The sequence below is a fragment of the Lepisosteus oculatus genome, chromosome 3, assembly GCF_040954835.1.
Source record: "Lepisosteus oculatus isolate fLepOcu1 chromosome 3, fLepOcu1.hap2, whole genome shotgun sequence".
NCBI classification, from domain to species: Eukaryota; Metazoa; Chordata; class Actinopteri; order Semionotiformes; family Lepisosteidae; genus Lepisosteus; species Lepisosteus oculatus.
In genome coordinates, this window is record NC_090698.1 from 64,111,941 (window position 1) to 64,133,825 (window position 21,885).

The window sequence follows — 21,885 nt, forward strand, 5'->3', positions numbered from 1 at the left end:
GCTTCTGAGAAAGCTGGCCCTGGTGTAATTGTGTGTTTGTCTGTCTGCCCTGTGATGGACTGGCCTCCTGTCCAGGGAGTATCCTGCCTTGTGTCCATTGCTTGCCTGGATAACCTACAGCTCCCCCACGACCCTATATTGGATAAAGCAGTTTGAAAATGGATAGACAAAGGGATTAAATACTAGCAGATTCTCATTTATGTGGTAAGCTGACAAACTGGCTTACACCAATGTCCTTTCTTTTCTTTTTCTTTTGTGCAACAATGGACAATATAAACGGGCATATTTATCTGGATTTAGCACTAAGCGTCAGGCAGAAAAGATTTCATCATACAGCTACACTCAACCTCAGAAATTCAGATGGACAGTATTATCTTACTCTGCAGATTGTTCCAGTTCATCGCAGGGATGAGTACCAGTATTCAAGGCCGTGTGCAGAGGGCAAGTACCAGTACTCGGGGATGAGTACCAGTATTCAGAGTGCAGAGGGTAGGAGCACAAGTCACTGCAAGAGTGGACAAGGGTTGATGGGAACTCAGAAGACTTAGAAATCTTGCTTCAGTGCCTTTTTCTAGTCAGGTTTTGGAAGTTTATAGGAAATTTCTACTTTAAACAATGCAAAATATGCAGCACTAATTTGATTAAAAGAAACAAAGGTCTGCATTTTCTACATTTAAAAAAACACAACGCAAGCATTAAAATTTCAAACTAAAACAGAAACTTGAACTTTATTTATACAATAGATCACTGTACAGCATTAAGAATAAGAATTGAAAAAAAATTCTACTCAGGTCTTCATTGGATTTAAACATTCTTGCACAGTGTTACAAGTATTCATTTCCTGAAGTGAGAGGGAAGAAAACAACTCCACCAACACGTGTAAACATTGAGGAAGAGGTTTTGAGAAGTGACCAGTGGAGTCCCTGCCCCCAAGCAATATTGAAGATTACCATTCTCATCATCAGAATACTTAGGCCATCTGTTAAAACGTGCCTATTACAACATCATTATAAATGTATACTGTATAATGAAGTGAGTCGATCACTCGTGCATGTTTAAAGGTTTATTTTAAACATGCTGACTTGATAATCCCAGCTTAAAGGTTAACAGTTGTTTTTTTGGCTCATGTTCAAAGCTTCACATTTTTCCTTGCATTATGCTTTAGTGCACTGAAAGACTCAGCTCTGCCTTTAAGAGTTGTAGATACATTTGTTTGTTTATCTAGAGTATTAGGTATTTCGACATGGTTATGGGGAACCTCCAAATTCATGATTTTTTCAGAATTCAACAGAAAAGGGACTCTGAGAAAGAACCTCCATTTCTTGAAACCACTTAGGTTTATTGGTCATTTTATATTAATACCTTTACTTTCTTGCATGTAAGTCTGTCAAAAAAATCAACTGTATAAACTCTACAGCAGAAAGAAAGGACGGGAGATCACTTTGTTACCGAGAGCTTTATTTTCACTTATGTTGATCTCCTGTAAGCAGTATTTCTATTGCAGTTCTTGTGCGTTCACACCTGGGGGCAGCAGATAGCAAAATCATAATCATTACCTATGTAGGTCTTTTTTTCTGCAAAAAAAGACCAGTATGGAATTATAATGTTCTTTTGGGTCCTCTTGAACTAATATCTGAAAAAGTACAGGAATTATAAAATATTTTCACACAGAGGATACTGCTTTAGAACCTTAGATATTTAAGAATCAGTTGGGTAACTACAGCCTATGATTGAAGGAGTCTACCTAGGTATACTTTCTGCTGAACTTCAAATACAGGATCGTGTGAAAATCATAGAGGAACAGGAAGGATCTGAGAGACTGTTTATAACCCATGACCCACGATTACAACGACTGTGGAAAACCCATCAGTATCAAATTTTATGGCCCACATGCACTCTGAGGAGGTATAGTCTCCTTCAGCTACATAATTGAGGCAGAGGAAAGTAAAGACTTTAAGAAAGAAGTGCATAAGAGCAGCACAATATATAAATCTCAAATACAGAAGTAAAGCATTTTTCCATCATTTTGATTACATTTTTCCAGTTCACATATAAAGACTGCAATGCAGCTCAGCCAGTAATGCAGGTAATTATTTACGTGGTGTGCTAAAATTGTGTTCAGTACACGACCAGGAAAGAAAGATTCCTAGTCTCATTACAAAAGGATTCACACTCTCAAACAAACACACACACACATACTCACCTATATTCATACACCCAAAAAAATTCTAAAAATCCTCAGACTTCACCATGTGTCAGTTCTCACAGTGAACATTGCAACTGAACAGGCTTATCTTATTCCAGAATGCACCTGATCATTTAGGCTTAAAATCAGTGTTCAAACTAAACAGGAACAAAGAGGTGCACTCAACTGTTCCCCGATTATGTCTCTAGCATTCCCAGTAAAATTCCAAAACAAATAAAAGTCTCCTAATAGGTTTCAGTGAGATGGAAGCGAAGGCAGCTGGGCCTCGACAGCAGCAGATCTGGGCCAGTCCTCAGGGCCTCCCTGGGTTCATTCATCGTGGGTCTTCTCTTCGGGAGCCATCGGGAAGAGCACACTCGCGTAGGAAGCGACAGACTCTCCGGCTGCTCTGGCTACTGGGGCACACTGTTGAGGCTGCTGGCGGAGCCGCCCAGCCCGTTCTCGGCCTTCTGAAAGCACTTCACTGCGCTCGGGACCTGCAGGCCCGTGGACACCGTGAGCCCGCCGCACCACACCTGTGAGGAGACAGCTCACATGAGGAACCCACAGACTCACAGACACGACGGATGTGAAAGAACGACTTCATTCATAGTGAAGGATTGGACAAAATTTACCTCCTTCCCCACTGTTCTGTTCCTCAAAACACGCTCTTTACTCACGGAAAAGAGAAAAACAGGAACGTTTCGGCTGTGGAGCCTTCTTCGGGGTGAAGGCTCCACAGCCAAAACGTTGGGCTTCTTTTCTTCTCTTTTCACCAAGGAAGAAACGTAAATACCCTTGAATTAAAGGTGACATTCTGCGCTTTAACCTCATAGTCATTGTTTCATTTCAAATCCAATGTGTGTACAGAGCCAAAACAACAAAAATTGTCTCACTGTCTAAATACCTACGGACTGCGCTGTATGTTCAATGACCTTTCATAAACTTTCATAAACAATTAAAACTGAGAACAGGATGCAGGTCTTTACCCAAAGGGTTGATGGAGAGTGGAACAAGCTACGCAGCCATGTTGCTGAAGCCTAAACCCTGGTTTCTTTCAAGAAACAGCAGGACGTGGTCCTTGGATCATTTAGCTACGAACTACCTAATGGGCTAGATGGCCTCCTGTTTGTAACCATTCATTCTTATGATCTACTGTATCAAATCACCTGAAAGAGCTCTCAAAGGTTTTCTTTGTACACAAACTATTCCCGCTTGATTTTTTTCACCACTTTTAAGTTTGATTCTGTCCTTAATCTACATGCTGGGAACAAAATGTTAGTTGCTGCTGTACTTTTTTACATTGGTAGAGACAGATCCACTGTTAACCACCTGCAGTTCTTACAGTAGCTACTGTATGGGTGCCTTTACCGAGATCTCCCCTCTTAAGCAGAAGGGCCAGAATGTGTCCTACAGAGGGCGCTATGGAGCTAGGAGAGAGATCTCAAGTCCATGGTAATATTTTTGAAGTAGAAACAAAAATACATTGGTCAAATTTACCAAGAACAGATCAAGATCTGCTGCACTTACCATGAAGGCTGGTACAATGGACTGGGTGAACTTCGTTTTGAATGTGTGAAGTAACTGCTTACTATCTGCATTGTAGAAGGAGAGCTGACCTAGAGAAACAAGGAATATTATAAGATCCACATGAAGTACCATCAACATCACTTTAAGAATGTGTGTGCATCATAACAGTCTTTGCAGTTCTGTATGTGGATTAGCCAAGTAACACTGAATAAAGTCCTTTGTTAATCACGGCGTCAAAGTACAATGTCTTATCATAGTGCTGCATGTGATCACCACAGTTATAGCCTGAAGGAAGTGACTGTCTGCAACTATATCACATACATTTCTGCTTAAAAGAAACACTGCTGGTGTAAGCTCCCATAAGTATCAAAACTAAAAAAAAAAAGATTTACAGTAAGTACTATAGTAATACTGTATATGGGGAACGAAAATTGCAGTGCTGTCTCTTTTGGGACCTGCATTCTCTGCAAAAAAAAACCCAATACAGTACATACAAACATACATGAATAAAACATTTAGTACAACAATCAATTAATTGATCCCATGGGGAAACAATGTCCAGATTATTCAAGATAAGCATCTCAAAAGCGAAAGGAAGGGTATCTGCTCATCTGGAAAAAAGTACATGTGACTGACACAAGTGTGTCCACACCCCAACAATAAACATTACCATAATATTTCCAGGAAGTTTGGAAGTCTGTTTCTTTATTGTACAGATTAAGTCAACAAAATCCAGTTCATCTGGCTCAAAGTAAGAGTCTTTAAAAAGAAGGATGAACAAGTAACAAGTTTACACCAAATATATGTTAATTACATCTATATTCTGAGCTATATTTTCCTGTCTACTTTTCATTTCAAATGAAGAAAAACAAAAGTGTGTTTTCAATAATTAATATTTAGGAAATGGCTATCATGACTCCCTCCCTTGTGCCTGCTGCTTATCAGGACAGGCTCCGGTTCCCTGCGAATCCCCCGTGAGTTGGGAGAGGAGGTTAGAAATAGGATGGATGTTATCATGACCCATTCGTGGATAACTAAGGGGCAGAGCGGTGGCTCTGTGGCTCACGATCTGCGCCTGTAGCTGGAAAGTTGCTGGTTCAAATCCTGCAGCCGGCAGAGGAATCCTACTCCGTTTGTCCCCTGAGCAAGGCCCTTAACCCCAGCTACTCCAGGGGTGCTGTACAATGGCTGATCCAGCGCTCTGACCACAGGCTCTCTCCCTGTCTGTGTGTCTGTGTCTCATGGAGAGCAAGCTGGGGTATGTGAAAAGATGAATTCCTAATGTAAGAAATTGTATAGGGCTAATAAAGTGATCTTACCTTATCTTATCTAACTCTCACAGAGCACTAGGATGTATACAAAATATAAAACAACATTCTGTAAAGCACAGTGACTGATACACAGAATGAACACAATGGCTGCAATTCAATATCAGGGTATCTGATGGCTTTCCTTGGATTCAAGGAGTTTAAATCACCTGGAGCCTTAATCGTATTACTGATGTGTAATACAAACCAAAGGCCCATGCTGTCATTTAGGTAGTAAAGGTCTTAGCTTCTCTCTTCTAGGTTGTGTTAATCAAGGAAGTGCTACCCTTAAAAGATTTGAAGAGCTTGTGTACTTTTGTTATGAATTGCAATTAATGACCTTGAATTTTCAGTGCTATTTTCTACTTTCAGAATTTCTGTTTTGTATACAAACAGAAATTAAAATAGTAAAAACAAATAAATGATGGTTCTGGTTTCTTGCTGTGGTTTTTTCCCCACAACTGTCCATGTATGCAACATACAGCTAAATTATCTCTGAATGGATCGGAGAGTGATAATGTAATGGTGAAAACATCCACAGTCATCAGTAAATGGCAAAATAATTGTATATGCCTACAGCGCAGAGGACAAGACTGGATGTTTCTGCTTGGGAGTGAGATGGATTAGCTCATCAGTTGTTTCTTTTTTCTTTCATTGCCTATACTACATGAGCAGTGAGTCAAGGCTTTTATGACTAAGCTTGAAAATGTCTGTTGCACAATTATATTTAAAAATAAGCAAGTTGACACACAAAATACAGAAATTTTAATGCAGTACCTACATAAGTTACACAAAAAACAAAATATTTAGTTACATAAGCTACTCCTCATTCAAGCTGCTAGAAAACTACATGAAATCTAATTATTGGTACTTGCTTTAGTTACATAAGGGCATAACTGACCTCCAAGTCCAGCCTGACTATTATCCTAAAATTAGGGTACTTAGGTAAGTAGTTCTGGAGGATACATCACTGGAAGAAAATTATCCAAGTAAAATATTTATTTTTAAGCAACTAAGCTAATTGAGAGAGAATTCTCACTTACAAGGCTGACTTGGCAGGTAGCAATTTATAGTGGTGGGCATCTGGTGTAGCTGTTTGAGTGTAGCACCTTGCTATACGGGACAAAAGCAGTATGCGATCTGGGAACTGAACCCGCAAGCCCCCATTTTAGAGTTGCTGACAACTCCATCCCACCAGTCGCATTACCTCCATCAAAATCGCAGTAGACTCCAATTCGGTCTGGCACCGCTACCTCCAGGCTCTTGGCCTTGTTGTTGTGCTTGGCTGCAAAGGTCGCCTGCAGCCAGTTGTTGACATGGATACACCAAGACGTGTTGGTCTTGCCTAGCTGGTCAAACTTCCCCAGGTTTCTGTAGGCAACACCCACACTGTAGGACTTGCAGTCCTTTTGAGCTTTCACTTCCCAGTAGTGCTGTCCAGACTCTATACTGCTGTCACCTGCATAGAACACACAAAATTACCTAGTTTCATCTCAACCATACTCATTCTTGCTTTAGAACAGGACTGGCTTAGCACAGGCCCTCATCACTCTCAAAGCCTGCTCATTTCTGTCCCAGCAGTGCTCTCAGTTGTGTTACTGAACATCTTATTTAAATAACAATTTGAGTTCTTTTTGAAATAGACTTACTGTATAAATATTCATAAGCAAATGTAAAAAGTCAATCTTCAAGAGCATAAAACAGTTCAAAAGGTCTCATCGCTCACATTATTATTGCAATGAAGCAACTGAGAGTCCACCTGAAAGGGAAACCTGAAGACAATGGGGTCAAAAGGACTAGGACTGGGACACACTGAACTAACCTGAATAGGACACACCCAACAACAGTAAGTAATTTATTCAATTTGTGCAATGTACAGATTACTACTGTATATCCTCATTAAAGATTTTGCTGAAGAGTCATTTTGTTGTCTAAAAGCAGAGCCCTTTTGTGACCGGGTGTTTTTGTCCATTTACCCAAAACGGTGTACGATTCCCCAGTAAAACGATCTCTGCTTCCTCGAACTGGAGGCGGCCGTGTGGTTGATGTCCGTTTGGGAGATGGGGTACCACTTCTAAGGAGAAACGTGGAAGAAAGAAACAGTTTGAAACTCTAGAATATTTTTCAGCAACAGCTGCTTGCTGTTCTTTGCCAAAGGCAACATGCTACTGTATGTAGTGGCAAGGTTCAGTGCAAATGAATCAATAACTAAGCCTAATTTACATTATAATTGAGTTACTGTACTGATGAACAGTATGTGGTAACCTTGGAACCCTAATGAATAAAACAGTCATTAATAGCTATTTCGTTACATCCTATCATTGATCAGTGTAGTGGGTAGGCTTTGGGCTCAGAGCTGCCAGATTGAGGGTTCAGGTTCCTGTTGTACCCCAGTTGGTCCAGTCCACCCAGCTGTATAAGTGGGGACCAGCATTGCTGGGTAAACTCTGTGATGGAATAGTGTTCCATCCAGGAGGGTCCCATGTGTTCTACAGTCTCGATTGTGCTGATGTAGCAGCTTTACATATAATTCTCTAAACAAATTGGCACAATGCCTTTCACTAAGGTAATTAATTACGGTTGCCGAGTGGCAAAGTTTGATTATGGAAGAAAATTAGTTTCAATTTGTGTATAAAATACAAATTGGCTGCAAGTCAAAATTATTTGTTAAAACTCTATTGACTATTTTCTTTTTTAATAAGTGGAATAAATGTACACAAAATAGGTATGCAGATGGGCCACAATCTGTTCTCAGTTATTTTACTTTACTTTCTTGTTTTTACAGACTTTGACAAAACTATGGTACAGTATACAATGCAGCAATTTACAAAATAAGGTTTAAACAAACTGTTAATGTGACATACAATGAGCCAGTCCTCCTTTCGTGCCTGTCCACTAATTGTTACGTGAATTTCATAAGGACATAGTGTTGTGTGTCAGTAAGAAAAATGGTTAAGATCAATCAAAGAAAAAAAGAAATGGCAACAATCTACCATACAGTCAAAACACTGTGTATGGAGATACACATATAGATTAATTTTTCTGTGACCTTAGTAGCATCGCAGAAAAAATATTAAGAAGAATGGTGACCACCAATTCCAATAAAAATTGTGTTTTGCACAATATGGTAATGATTTGCAATTCAAGCTCAAAGCCTGTTAAATGTTACTAATACTGAAAAAAAAACTCACAACAACTGAACAATCATTTTTATTGTAGTTCTTTTAGTTCCAGTCTGGAAAACCAGGCAAATTAGTCGCATTTTGCAAGTAAGCAGTTCGCAGTTCAGTAGTCTGTTTCATAATCCTGAAGCTATGCAGCCACAGGTAATTGACACACACACACAATGAGTGACATTTTCAAAATCCTCTCCAGGAGGTTTATGTATTGTAACAATTCACTGTAAAGTGATCTGAGAAGGTGCTCTACGAAATAAAGAGTGAATAGCCAAACAACATGTCTCTTTTTAAAAACCCCTGTATTACGTATGGCTTTCATGTCCAGTGGCAACATTACTAAGATATTTGGAAGTTGCAGCAGCAGCAGTTTTTGAGGGTCAGCTGTACTGATGTGAGAGGTGCGGCCAAATCCTCTGTGCTCTCACAAGAGCCCATTTGCTGCATACTTCAAATTGGCAAGGAATATACGGAACAGCTGGGTACCCTAGGACACCATACGTCATAGGATATTCCAATGGGCAAGAGCTGGCGGAGCAGTTTTCCCAGAGAGACCCCTCATTGTTCCCACCCCTTCCATTTCAATTGCACAAAGGCATTTACTAAATCTGGAAACCAATGACATCTATTTATCTAGCAGTACATAATGACATCTAACTACTTAACAGTACATAAATATCCGAAGCTGTACACTGTACTGCAACTTCTTCAAGCTGCACCAGTGCCACAGAGAACACTACATGAGGTGAAATGTGACCTCTACTGTACATGTATAAATTTTGAATGTGCTTTTGACCAAGAGGAAAGAAGGTCTTTTATTCTCCTTTTTGATTCACCGGGTGTAGTAGTATTAATAATAGTGTTTTGGTGATTCTGCATGCTGCAGCATATTTTGTCTTCTGTCAAAGGGAACAAACCTCTCTTTTGTTGCAATTCCACTGAGGAAAAGCCTCTTACAATAGATGTACAGACAGCAGTGAGGAGGTGATGAGAAAATGGCACATGAAATTGGAAAATCAGGATACAAAATTAAATTAACTTAAAATGTGGGAAACACTCATCTTAATTTTAGTCCCCCTACTCCTTAAAACAACTTCTAGACTCTTTAGCAATCCTTCACTTTATACCCAAAACAACAAATGCAAAACATAGCTATTTGTCCTTGTGTTTATAAGAAATCTGATAGTTTGCCCTACTCATATTAGTGATAAGAACTAGAATCATGCGATTTGTATGTTGTAGATTTAGTTAAAACTGTGAAAAATAATGTCACAAAAATAACATTTTTACTCACCACATGAAGCATTGTTTGCAAGCATGAAAAAAATCCAAAGCAACAGAAAATGTTTATACGATAATATCTATTGGTGGAGATTCACCCAAGCATTGTCTGTTAATTTAGGAAACCATTTATCACCATTTCTTTTGGAAAGGAAGGAAGAAAAAGAAGAAAGCATACTAAAGTAAAAAAGAAAGTAAATTATAGTATTGGCCATTTATAGATGGAAGTGCCTTGACTGGCTCCCAGCAGCCTGTTGTGATTACTTTTAAAAAAGATTTCAAGTATGGCTCTTCAATTCACAGTTATTTATTTGAGGTCCTTCTGATGTACAAAGGATTTGAAGCATGAAGTGTTATTTCTCCATACACTGCACTCCATCAATAAATGAACGTACCACTAAGCAGTCCTTCCACACTGCACAATTCAAACCTTTTTACCCAGTCTTTTTCAGCATGGTTTAAATCGAACACTTCCAAGAGAAATGTGAACATTTTTGTCAAACATCTGTTGTAGATGTTCAATGTCTGGCAAAGAGCTTATTTCTTGTAATATTTCAAATGATAAATAGAGAGAAAAGAGTACATGGTAAAATAATGTGTTAAAACAGGAATGGTAAATGCACTTTCAGAAGCCTGAGAAAGACTAGATAAAAACAAGCTTGGATGACTGCTAAGAGACCTTTGTTAATGTACGAGCTGTGGTTAAGTGCTTCTTGCTAGAGCTGTCGACTAAACTAAATCCTATAGCTAGGAGGCACAGAATCACCTTGACGTGTTCTTCAGATTGGTAACATGGCCGCTGTTGGTTGGGAGGAAAAAACATGGATAAGCAGTGGGTTAATGAGCAATTCAAATGTTTTGCACAAAAAGGGTTAAGGCATGGATGGGGAAGTACTCTAAGAAAGACTACTGTCTATTGCATTACGGCACCTGTCTTTACCACCAAAACTCGCTAATTTCTAGCGAGGCAGTGTTGCACACAGACTTGCCAGTTCTGTTCTTTTGCCTTAGCAACTTAGTTCCAAGGTACTCAGCATGAATATTCTTTATGGCCAAAAGACCTCTATGGAATTCTGAAGGCAATCTAAGGTCTACATTTAAGTTGTTTGGAAGGTTCTTGGAAGTCTGGCATTCAAAAAGCACAAGTAATGAGATCTAATTTCAGCCCATCCATATGCTTTATCAGTTGTAACTGGTGTGTCATTGGAAGGTAAAACCAGGAAAGCGCATGTTTAATAAAACATACAAGGCTCAAGTGTCCTTCCACACAGGAAAGAAACTTTACTCACTAACAGAAAGTGATCCCAACGAGACCTTGGAGACATTGTTTTTATCGGACTGGGTAAGCAAGTAAGCGCTGATGCATTAATAAAGAGCTATGACCCAATATACTGGGAATGTGCCACAGACAAGCCAGATAAATGTCACATCTCATTTCAGGAGGAGTTAAAAGGGAACTGCAATTCTGCTATTTTTATATTTTGGGGTTAGAAAAAGCAGCACTGATGAGTGCATTTCAAACCGCAATAAAAGTAAAATGTACACAGTAACTTGTAAGACCTTCAACTTACATCCCAAAATAAATTAAATTTCCAGGTATGTGCAGCACCATGTTCGGTGATTCAGAATGAGGCAACAAAACTTCTGGTGACGTGAAGCGGCCCAATTACATTGTAAAGAAGCAGGCTTGTGAATATAATTTTAGCATATCTCTTAATCCAACAGAAATATTGCTCTTGCCTTCGAGATGGTTTTCAATACATATTTTTTATATTCAATACAAAATTTTCCATGATGTATTTTATGTATTTTGTATGTGCTGATAAATGGAACTTACTTATTACTTATTAACTCTGCTGCATGACCTACACTTACATCACTCATACATCATATCACATTAGTCATTACAGTGACTAGTGAGCAGGAAGGGCTGCTTCAGGTCGCAATTCGTGGGAACTCTCTCTCTTGCTCGTGGCCAGACCATGGTGACTATGCAGTGCTATCAAAAAGTTCACGATTTTGTGCTCAATTTGAAATTTGTAGTTTGTTTTATATTGTCAATGAATTAATCTGTTACCAAGATTTAATAACCAAGAAATTCGGTCTGCAGTTCCCCTTTAAGCCTTCTTCTCATAAGTTCTCATAAAACAATTGTATTAATATTACTTTAACACAGAGAAATGACTGTAGCAGGATTTTACTATGTGGGTCCTCCTGTCCCCAGTGTTGATTTTTGTTCCAACCAAGGTGTTGGTTATTTATCTGAACCCTTTAATCACTGCTCCTTAAGCTTTTGTTTCCCAACTCAATGGACTTCTTCACAATCAGCAGTAAAACACAAAACAGAGGATTTCCAAACCAGAGGTGCATTGGAAACTCAGACGTTGAGGACCTGTTCACAAGGGCTTTGGAACAAGGCAAACAGCTGGGTGAGAGTCACTGATCTAGTTGCTATTATCAACCAAACTGGCGAGATGGGCTGGGAGGCCTCCTCCTTGTAACCTGTTTGCAGTCTTTTGTATATTCTTTTGGTTTTGTGAATAGAACGCTTCATTATGCGTCTCTCAGGTTTGGCTTACATGTTTCTAATTCCAGTTTGGGAATGAGACTCTTAGATCCTGTCCACACCAATTAAACTATTTCAAGAATGTTCCGATTCTTGTAGCTCCAAGTGCACCTAGTGAATTATCATATCTTTGTTAATTGGGCTTTATGGACAGAAACAGACAGGAGCTACCCCTAAGTTGTTTTAATGTTGTAGTTTGCATATGGCAATTTAGCACAAATACCACTGGATTCACTATATATTTAGGACTACAATCTGTGTGATTTTCCTCAGAATTTTACCACAGTATCCTTTAAGAAATGGCTTAATAGATCATTTAGGTACAAACCACCAAGATGTGATGAATGATCTCCTCTCAACTGGAGCATATTTAATTTTCTCCATTTATATGCCTCAGAATGACAAACTGTAGTATATAGATCCTTTTCTGAGTATTTGCTGTGGTCTTGTGCTGAACATGCTATCAAATTCACTTGGAATAACACAGAATAAAGAGTCACTGAGTTAAAGCAAACTCACTTTTGACAAACAGGGCAAACAGATATGACTGGCTTGATTTTGGAACTACTTCCAGGTGGTATCAAGTCTGGTTCTCCAGTAACAATGTTATAAGTGCACATCCCTCTCAGCACTCTTTACCAAGTGTAAAGATAAGTGGTCAAATTTAAATGTTTAGAATGGACATGGCCTTAGCTTAAACTCAAACTGACGGGGTTTAAATCTCATTGTTAACATTAGCACACATGGAGATTAATGGAACTAAAGTTTAAACAGCAGTCCTGAAACACCACAGGAGTGCCGTCTAGCTTTCAATTTCCCAAAAACTACTTTTAACAAAATACTATGGGGTGCTGACATGCCCAGAGCTCAGCAGGCCTGATGAAGCTGTATAGGTTAGGTCTCCAGACTCTGGACATACAGTAGGGCTTGTGGGTTCAAACCTCAGCTGTTGCAGTGTGCAGAATATTATGCTCACACTGTTCCAGTAAAAGGCCATTTGCATAAATGTGTAGGACATCCTACATCCTCCAGGACATCAATTCAAATGATTTTTTTTTTCCTCAGGTCACTTACTAGGTTAAATAAAAGAGTAAATAAAAATAATCACCTGCCCTTGTTCTCCTTGCCCTTTATTTTGCTTTCTTGGCCTTTGCCCCCTGCTGGATCCCACTCTACACAGCTGTCTTCCACCTTCAGGTTGAGGTGTGAGCAGGTAGAGTCTAAGCTGAAGTTAAAAGCTGTTTGAAAAGAGAAGAAAAAAAGGGCATCTAAAGAGAGGGGCCACGTTAAGGTGTGTGACGTGGAACACCAGACAAAATGTGACAAGAGCCCAAGGCCCTCAAAATCCATTTGGAAGCAAAACAGATTCAAGAGAATTGAAGAAATAAGGAATGAGATGAAGTGTGAGAGTGTAATAAGAGTGTAAGAGTAGTAAGTGGTTGGTGGCTCGGAACCATACAAAGAGTCCCATTTGTTTTCATCATTGGCTTTAGATGAACATTATTCACTGCTGCTCTGCACCACAAGTTCCTCCTGTGGAGACAGTTGTGTAGAGTTTGACCAGAGCGTATGTGAAAGTGTCTATTCGAAATGAGCTCTTTGCATGTTGAAGCAGGAGAAAGACATTTGTTGTAGATGATACTTCGGAGTTAGTGGAAGGCAGGGATGAGAGTTGTACTATGTATAAAATCTGTATATAAGTTCTGATGCACATGTGAGGATCTCTTCTAAGCCCAGCATTTATGATAACTGAGATAGTCTAAACTGTATAAGAGATGGTAGTAAATGTATGGGTGCAGAGTTCATAGGCAAACGCAGTTTTTGTGCTCCTGTTTGTTATGGTCTTTTTCATAACAAATTAAAAAACTGATTTCAAGCCTTCACTGTGCTGCCGTGAGCCTTCATGCAACCCTACAGCTACCAGAGGTGAAATCCTGTCTCCTCCTTACTGTACCTGTGCAGTGTCTCCCAGTGGAATAATCCCAAACTCATCTCATGAAAGGATCTAGTATGACCTGCCTCCCAATAGGGTGACTGTCTGAGGGAAACAGTTAAAACCTGTAGCACAGTAATCAGTGGCAAAAGTGTCAATCTTAATTAGTCCAGGGTATACCTACTGTATACTTCATTGTTACTGGCAGGAGTCAGCAGCGCAACAAGACAAAATATTCCATGAATCAGTATGGATGTACAGTGATGAACAACAGCACTGTGACAGGCCCTACCCCTGGTCTCCAGTGTGACAGGGTCAGAGTGATCTCCAGCTGCTGCTTTGTTGCAGGCTCGCACTCGGAAGTTCATGTACTTGGAGTCAAACTTTAAACCTGAAAGAAAACGCATGTTAATGGCCATTTCCTTCTGGAACAAAACAGAGCTTTGCTATTTTTTTTTACATTTCATAACTTAATCGTGACTACACTGTAAATCAAACAAGATTTCCCTAAAATGGTTTTACATTTAAATGCACCGTACACACTGAATTTATGAACGTCTTCAATTTGACAAGGATAATGCCATTTTTTATATTTATGACAGTTCAGCAAGAGGCACTGCACTCTGATTCAGTTTCTAGAAAAAGAGACATGATTTTAAAAAAAATCAAAAATCAAAAAAGGTTAATTGAAGGGAACAGTCCACAATGTGCCATCTTGCAAAATAACAGCTCTCTCCCTCAACAAATCAGTCAGACATTAAAGGGGAGAGCTGAGATATCAAATGTAATAAAATACTCTTCTTACTATGTTAAATACTGTAAATACTGTGTTTGGAGTGTGCTTAGCAAAGAGATTTAGTTACCCGTTAATGAATACTCTGTGCTTCTGATGTTGTCCAGCACCTCCCAGCATCGCTCATCTTTGACTCGGGGAAGCCCTTCATGGTTGGTCTTCCTGTATTCCAAAATGTAGTGATCGATCTTGTTGTCCTCCTCCGGCATTCGCCAGCATACTGTGACCGAGTTGTCGGCAACCACACAGTCTGCAACATCAATCTCAGGAGCTCTTGGAACTATACAGGAAAAAGGATGGTACTGAAATCTTTGTTGGATGAATGCAACCTGCTGTATGCCTGAAGAAGGAGTGATATGCAGTGAAACAGGACCTAAGGGATTACAGGCAACATTTTTATTAATTTTCAATGAGACAAAGCACCGATTCATTACTTACCATAACTATATAGACCAAAAGAAGCACTGTTTGTGAATGTATGGATGTCAAAGAATATTTAAAATGGCCAGAAAGCTTATTTTATGCACCATTTCCCAGGTATTCTGGCACATTCAAAACAGATCCATTCGACTTCTGGTAGTGGCAGAAAAAAAAATCAGCATGGAAAATGAGAACAGAACTGAAAACGAAAGTTTTAAGTACTTCATCACTGGAGAGGCTAATAGATATGAATTTGTGACTAGCGTTTCTCCACTCCTCTAACCCTGAAAATGCTCTTGAATGTAAAGAACTTTAATAGGGAACTAAAATTGCGTACTGATTGTAGCTTTTCAGATCATTGCAAAGCAACAAAGATCAAGTGTTTAATACAAAACTGAAAAGATTCCCTTTCATTTAATTAACCATGCCCTTTCAAAATCCATCGCATGTAGCTGAATGTGTATAAAGATGTGCCTTCAGAAAGTTACTGCCAGTTTGATTCAACACAAAGAAAGGTTTAGACGTGTATGTGGCATTTTTCCTACTACCCATTTTATTTTAAGATAGCAGGCTTGCCAATAGTTGTGAATCCCTCCAGAAAGAGATTTTTCTGACAAGCTGCATTACTGCCTTGGGAGTGTGACATCATTCTATCAGACAGGTGAACAGTAAAGGCCATCAGGGGCAGCCATTGATGAGATCGACAGCCATGCAGCTGGAGCAAAACACAAACCTCCCGAGAGTCCAGATGGGTATTTTACAACTCAGGTTTTCTACTCAGGCAGCTTTTAGGAGCTGCCTGAGGACTGTAAAGTCAGATCACAGAAAAAAGTCGAATTTTAAGTACATAGAATCTATCTAGTTAATGTTATTCTTGCTTCTCGTAATATTAACGTCTGTGTTCTCATGAATATTGGTGATGAACTGTGAAGTGAGAATGCTTTAATTACTATGCTTTGACATTGCTGAATACAATCTGTTTTATCAGTACTAGGCAAACTAAGGAGACATGGTAACCAAAGGGTTTCCACAAAATACAAGTCAATATGCAAACATATTCCTGATTAAATAAGGTCATATCCATCTGTATGCAGATGAGATTCATGAAAGCTTTTCAGTTTTGGTATACAATGTGAAACTTTCATAAGGAATAGTTTCCTTTGTTAAAAATACTTTTCTGTTGACTTCCACATGCTGGAGTAGAATCCTGACTAAATTCAGGCCCAAAAAATTCAAAATTGTTTAAACCTTATATGAATTAAACGATAAGGAATTGTATCCTTAAATTTAGTATCTAGGGAAATTTCATTTTTCACCGTTTTCTGAAAAATGAGTCGATCATCGTATACTGTAGGCAGCTGAAAATGGTAGTTCTGGGCCCAGGGAGAGCCTGTGTTATTTCCATGGAGATGAAACCTCTGCAATATGCAGTGTTAAACAGGGAGAGAGTCAGCTAGTTTCATTCACCCTCAGCAAGCACACAAAAAAGAAGTTTTGTTTAATGCCTGGAAGAAGCCTGAATAGGCGCTCTTTTCAGACAGATTTATAGAACAGGAGGCCCCCTGAATACATCACAAAGACATTGGGGGACCAGAGGGAATTACTGGTAGAGGCGTATGCTACAAGAGAAAGCACAGCCCAATCAGATACATGGTGAGAGAAAGGCATGAATGGTAGAGGAATAAACTCTACATCAAAAGTGGATCATGGCCAGTTGATTCGATGCAAAACTTATCAACATGGACTGACTCACTTTTCTTAATTTAAATAGCGGCAGGTATTTTATATTGAAATCCCAAGTTCACATTTTAATTTATGTTCTCGATCTTCAGGAACTTTCCCTTATTTTCCACTTCTTCCTTAAGAAATAAATGCCCCCGCGATTGGCCTAAATAAATATCAAAAGGGAATATCAAAAGAATGCTGTTACCTGTACAATAAACAAAAACACAATCTAACAAGTTTGTTTTATATTGTTCTGCAACTTAGCTGCACTATGATAATGCCAGACAAATAACCCACAGAAAATAACAAGATCACATTTCAATCTCCAAAGCATTCAAACTGAGGCAACATCCAAAGGTTTGTAGCTTTGCTGACAGTTGGGTGTAATCTGACAAAGACCAATGCTTCCAGAGAACAGATACTAGACAAAAGAACTGCCTGACTCACCCTGAGAAGATCTACAATAAAACTGTACAAGCCAAGAGATGCCATTGGGCTCATCTTGCTCAGTTTGATTTTGAAACCTTACTTCTGTGAGTAATGAAAACAGCTTTAGCAGGAAAAACAAAGCAGTTTTCTTCAAGAATTCCTTCCCTAACAACTATCTAGGCTTGCGAAATACATCTGAAAAACCTTTGGCAAATGATACAAATCGTTATCGGCAAACGATAATATCTCAGAATGAACTTTATTTCATTCCAACCTCTCATTCCAAATTTCCAATGTCCTGTGTCTAAAGTAGCAGTTCCTAACCTAAGAGCTGAACTGTAGCTGGTTTTCTGTTTACAACTGGTGTACAATATATGCAATATATATTCTTGTATACTGTACATTCTGGTTTGTTTTGTATCTTCTGTACTGTGTGCAATTCTCCATACTCCATTTTTATTGCACTTCTCACTGACTGCTTACTGTGTTGGATTGTTGTGTTATTGTATTATTATTTTACACTGTACTGTGTTGACTGTGCCTGCCTGCTGTTGCACTGAAATTTCCCTCACGGAAGTATCTATCTATCTAGGAGAGCCACACTCCTAATGCTGAGCAAACTGCCTTCTTATCCTGCAAAGTAAGGAGAGCTTCATCTATAGTGCCTGAAAAAGTTTGCACGCATCAAAATAAAAGATGATGATTCAGTACGATTTGCAAATCCATAATGCTCCATTAAACAAGTAGCTTTACAGAAGAAAGAGGAAACAAAGGATGAAGTAAAAGCTCGTTATTTTTCTGTTAGAAGGGAGTGATGCTGTCCTGAGCCTCTGTTCTCTCCAGGATTTGTGGCTTACATCAGCTGTCAAGAGCAGATTGCTCTATGCCATATTTTTGTTCTCTTCTGTGTTAGGGCACTGTCAGTTGCCAATGTGCCTCTACAATGAGAATCCACAAGTGTGTGTCAAAGCTGTCTAAAACAGAAGGCAGGCTCCCTTCACCTCAATCCAGAATGGCAAGAACTGGAAGGCTTCCAACAGTATGAAAGCACAGTATAGGGAGGAAAGAGGCAGGGAGGATTGAACTGCATTAACTCGACAGTCATGAAAGTAACTGCTCCTTTATACCCGTTCCTTAAACACATGACATGGAACGATCCGAATCTGCCAACATAACAATATAAGTGTCCTCTATCAACAACCAACGCCTCATTTCATGCAACTAACACGCATTTCATTATCACAGTGGCAAACAATATAGACAATTTATTTTTAAACCAAAACCTTTAAGGCATCTGCTGTGCTCATTGTAAAAGCAAATGGTGTGCCCCTGGCAGAGGAGAAATAGTCCCACGTGGCCGACACAAGGCAGGGCAGAAGAGGACGAGCAGATGATTGTGGCAAAATTAGAAAACCACCACTTCCACAGGTAAGCCAGTGTTCCTAAAACTGGAATTACTCATTTCGTTGTGAGGCAAATAAACACAAAGCTTTTTTTTATTATCAAATGAGAGAATAAAAGCTTCTCATTGGTTATTAAGAATATAAATCTCCTGTACAATTTGTGAACAACAAAAATGGTGCTTCTCTCATCAAGAGCTTCCATAACGAGTCCTGGTCGATACCCCTACCATTGTTGTTTAAAAGAAGCTTCATATACGAGCGAGAGAAAAATGCCCAATCTGTTTAGGTATTAGCTGGCATTAAGAGTCACGTTTTGCTGCAGCTGAGAACTGTAATGTTAGAAGGGCAGCCGCAGTTTCTCCAGATTGCCGCAAAGCTCTTGAGCAGAGTCAGCCCAGGGCCTTCAGTGTCTTCGCTCACAAGCACCTACTTTACAACTGGACTGTAACAAGCTATGACATTCACTGTACTAAATATAAACAAATGTAAAATCTCTTCTACATGAATGAACTTTGAATCCAATTACAAAACTACGTAAAAATGTATTTGTTCCAGGGAGAATTCTGTACAAAATAAGAGGGGGAAAAAGGGAGACTTTAAACAGATAGCTCTGCGATTAAATGAATTAGAAAGCAACTGTTTGTTCCCGATAAAAGCACAAAATTTGAAATTATTCAGGTATCCTGCAAATACAAATAGCACCTGTTTTTTATAAAAAGAAAGAATAAAAATATTCTGTGCTTTTACAGTAACACAAAAGAAAAGTTAAAAAAACAGCAAGCCTTTGTAAAACATCCCCATCCTCATGTTAACGGACAGTAGTAGTAGCTGTTCTAGTAAAGCTGCTTGGTCTTCCCCTCAAAAAATTCATTCTTAATCGTAAGATAATTGGTCGTTGATAATTGGCATGCGGTCTTTTCACACATCTTTACCTTCACCACAACTTCAAAATGAGGGTTATCTCTGAGAAAGAGGGGAGATAAATAGTCTGAAAGCTTGTAGAATACATGTCATGAGCTGTTGGAGAGTACAGAAGAGCTATGAAGGAAACTGTGGGTTGCAACACCCACTGTTCTATATGTTACAATAAATGGACATGGTACACAAGGTAAATCTGGTACATATTTGCCAATGTTCTGGTCAACTCCAAGAACACTACTCATGTAAAATGATTTCAAGCTTTGCCACTGAGATGTCCGATTTATTCTGTTTAATATACTGTTGAATGGGACGAATTTTGTTCGATACTCCTCTTTTGAGGCCTGTCGTGCACAAACATCTCCAACAACATTTAATTCGCCGGCTTCAGAGCGTTTTTCTGCCAGGTCTGTTATTGAGCAGCATGTGGAGCACCTGGGTACGAGAAGCTGTGTTTTACCTGGCAGGAACCTGAGGCCCTGGATGATCCGTCTTTCCTGGGAGAAGTCCGCCATTAGATGCGTCATGTTATCGGTGGCTTTGGGCTTCATTGTCAAACGGAAAGCCGGAGCCATCGTCACTCTGCAATCAACACCAGACCTTTAATTCTCACTGCTCCTAGGCATCCTTCGTTAAAGGTCACTTGTTATAGCAAGGCTGCTCATGATACACACTAAAAGCATTTATAGAAAACAGGATATTTTAAAAGATAAAACAATCTCTTTCTCTCTGTCCCTTTGGCTGTTGAATACCCACAGCTCATTAATAAACACAAATGAAAAAAACTAATGCAAAAGAAGCAGCTCACAACTTCTTTCCCTTAAAAAACCTCAACATGAGTGAATGCAAAGGGAGTTTAGAGAGCAGCAGGAGGGACTAACGAAATCCTCCAGCGCCATCGCTGCATTAATCCTAGGTAACAGGAGTCACCCACAACTGAATAAGTGGATATCCTTTTAGAAGACTGCATTGTGTTTTCCCTTTTCCCAGTTGGTTTCGTGTTCTCAATCCTATTATTGGAATCATTATTCTATGTGACTCTTTGTTGTTTCCATTTTGAGTAGTATTTGCCATGCAAACTGAGCCAGATGACAAAGACAGCAGTTGAAAGGACACTGCAGGACAGTACATCAGTATAATTGAATAATCACTGGGTAAAAAGGCACAGCCCAGCTCAACATCTCTACGCTTGCGCACATACTGGCAATGTGCTCCAATACGCCTTTAACAAGTAAGGAGAACAGTCAATAAGCACAGACAGTAATCTAGTCGCGCAGATAATCGCATCCAAACAGCAGGAAAAAAAAAAGATCACCAAAGGCAGTAAAATCCCTGTAAATTCTATGACCAAACTGAACATGAGCTGCTTATTAAGACCTCAAAGACACTTGTAAGTGTCCTACTTTAAGGAAATAAGGTCTCGTTTCAAGAAATTTAACATGACGTCCAGAAATCCTAATACACAGATTCAGAATACTGCAAAAGATTGTGCTTTGTGGTACAGTTTGCGCAGATGTTGCTTTGACTGTCAGGGGTTCCTCAGTGAGATGTGACATGTGAACAAAACATCAAGATAAAGTGTGTTCCAGAGTCTTTAGGAGTACTTCCAGGAACAGACAAGAGATTGTGTGAATGGTGGGGGCAAAAGAAGAAGCATAACTGTATGAACTCATGTTTAAAATACTGAGAATCAGAAGCAGTGGGAGCTCATTTTCTGTTTGGTTTGCAGACAATAATACTCTTTCTCCCTCTACCACGCTGGGCTGCTACTCCCTTGGTAGATAGGACAGACCTGCAAGGCTGATTAGCCTGAGGAGGGAGGAAGCAGGAAATTGTCTCTGTATTTCTGACAACATGCTTGATAGCCTGACATTTTGTGTGCTGTTAACAAAAGGGCTAATTGTATTTCCTTAAAACATGTGAGCCCTTATTCTTCCGAAGAGGTAGAGGTTGTGTCCATCCATCCATTTTCTAACTGCTTTATCCAATACAGGGTCACAGGGGAGCCAGAACCTATTCTGGTACACCCTGGACAGGATGCCAGTCCGCTGCCGGGCACACACAGACAAACATGCTCACACACTCAAACCAGGGTCGATTTTCCCAGAAGCCAATTAACATACCACTATGACTTTGAACTGTGGGATAGAACCATAGCACCTGGAGGACACATGCTTGAACACAGGGAGAACATACAAACTCCATGCACACAGCACCAC

At 39.5% G+C, this 21,885-nt stretch overlaps 1 protein-coding gene across 7 annotated transcripts in view; it reads right to left on the minus strand.

Moving 5' to 3' along the window:
• Positions 1-695: 695 nt before the first annotated feature.
• Positions 696-21,885, minus strand: part of fsd1l (fibronectin type III and SPRY domain containing 1-like) — a 42,610-nt gene continuing 21,420 nt past the window's right edge. For 2 of the 7 annotated variants that reach the window (XM_069187361.1, XM_069187359.1), the window contains exons 6-15: positions 20,127-20,248; positions 14,842-15,051; positions 14,271-14,369; positions 13,154-13,283; positions 10,246-10,278; positions 9,116-9,148; positions 6,999-7,096; positions 6,230-6,481; positions 3,716-3,804; positions 696-2,721 (exon numbers count right to left, since the gene is read on the minus strand). In XM_069187361.1, the coding sequence (XP_069043462.1) occupies positions 2,599-2,721; positions 3,716-3,804; positions 6,230-6,481; positions 6,999-7,096; positions 9,116-9,148; positions 10,246-10,278; positions 13,154-13,283; positions 14,271-14,369; positions 14,842-15,051; positions 20,127-20,248 (1,189 nt within the window). In that variant the 3' untranslated portion in view covers positions 696-2,598. The remainder of the gene's footprint in view (positions 2,722-3,715; positions 3,805-6,229; positions 6,482-6,998; positions 7,097-9,115; positions 9,149-10,245; positions 10,279-13,153; positions 13,284-14,270; positions 14,370-14,841; positions 15,052-20,126; positions 20,249-21,885) is intronic. The other 5 variants (XM_069187360.1, XM_015362456.2, XM_015362448.2 and 2 more) reach the window with 5 other exon arrangements.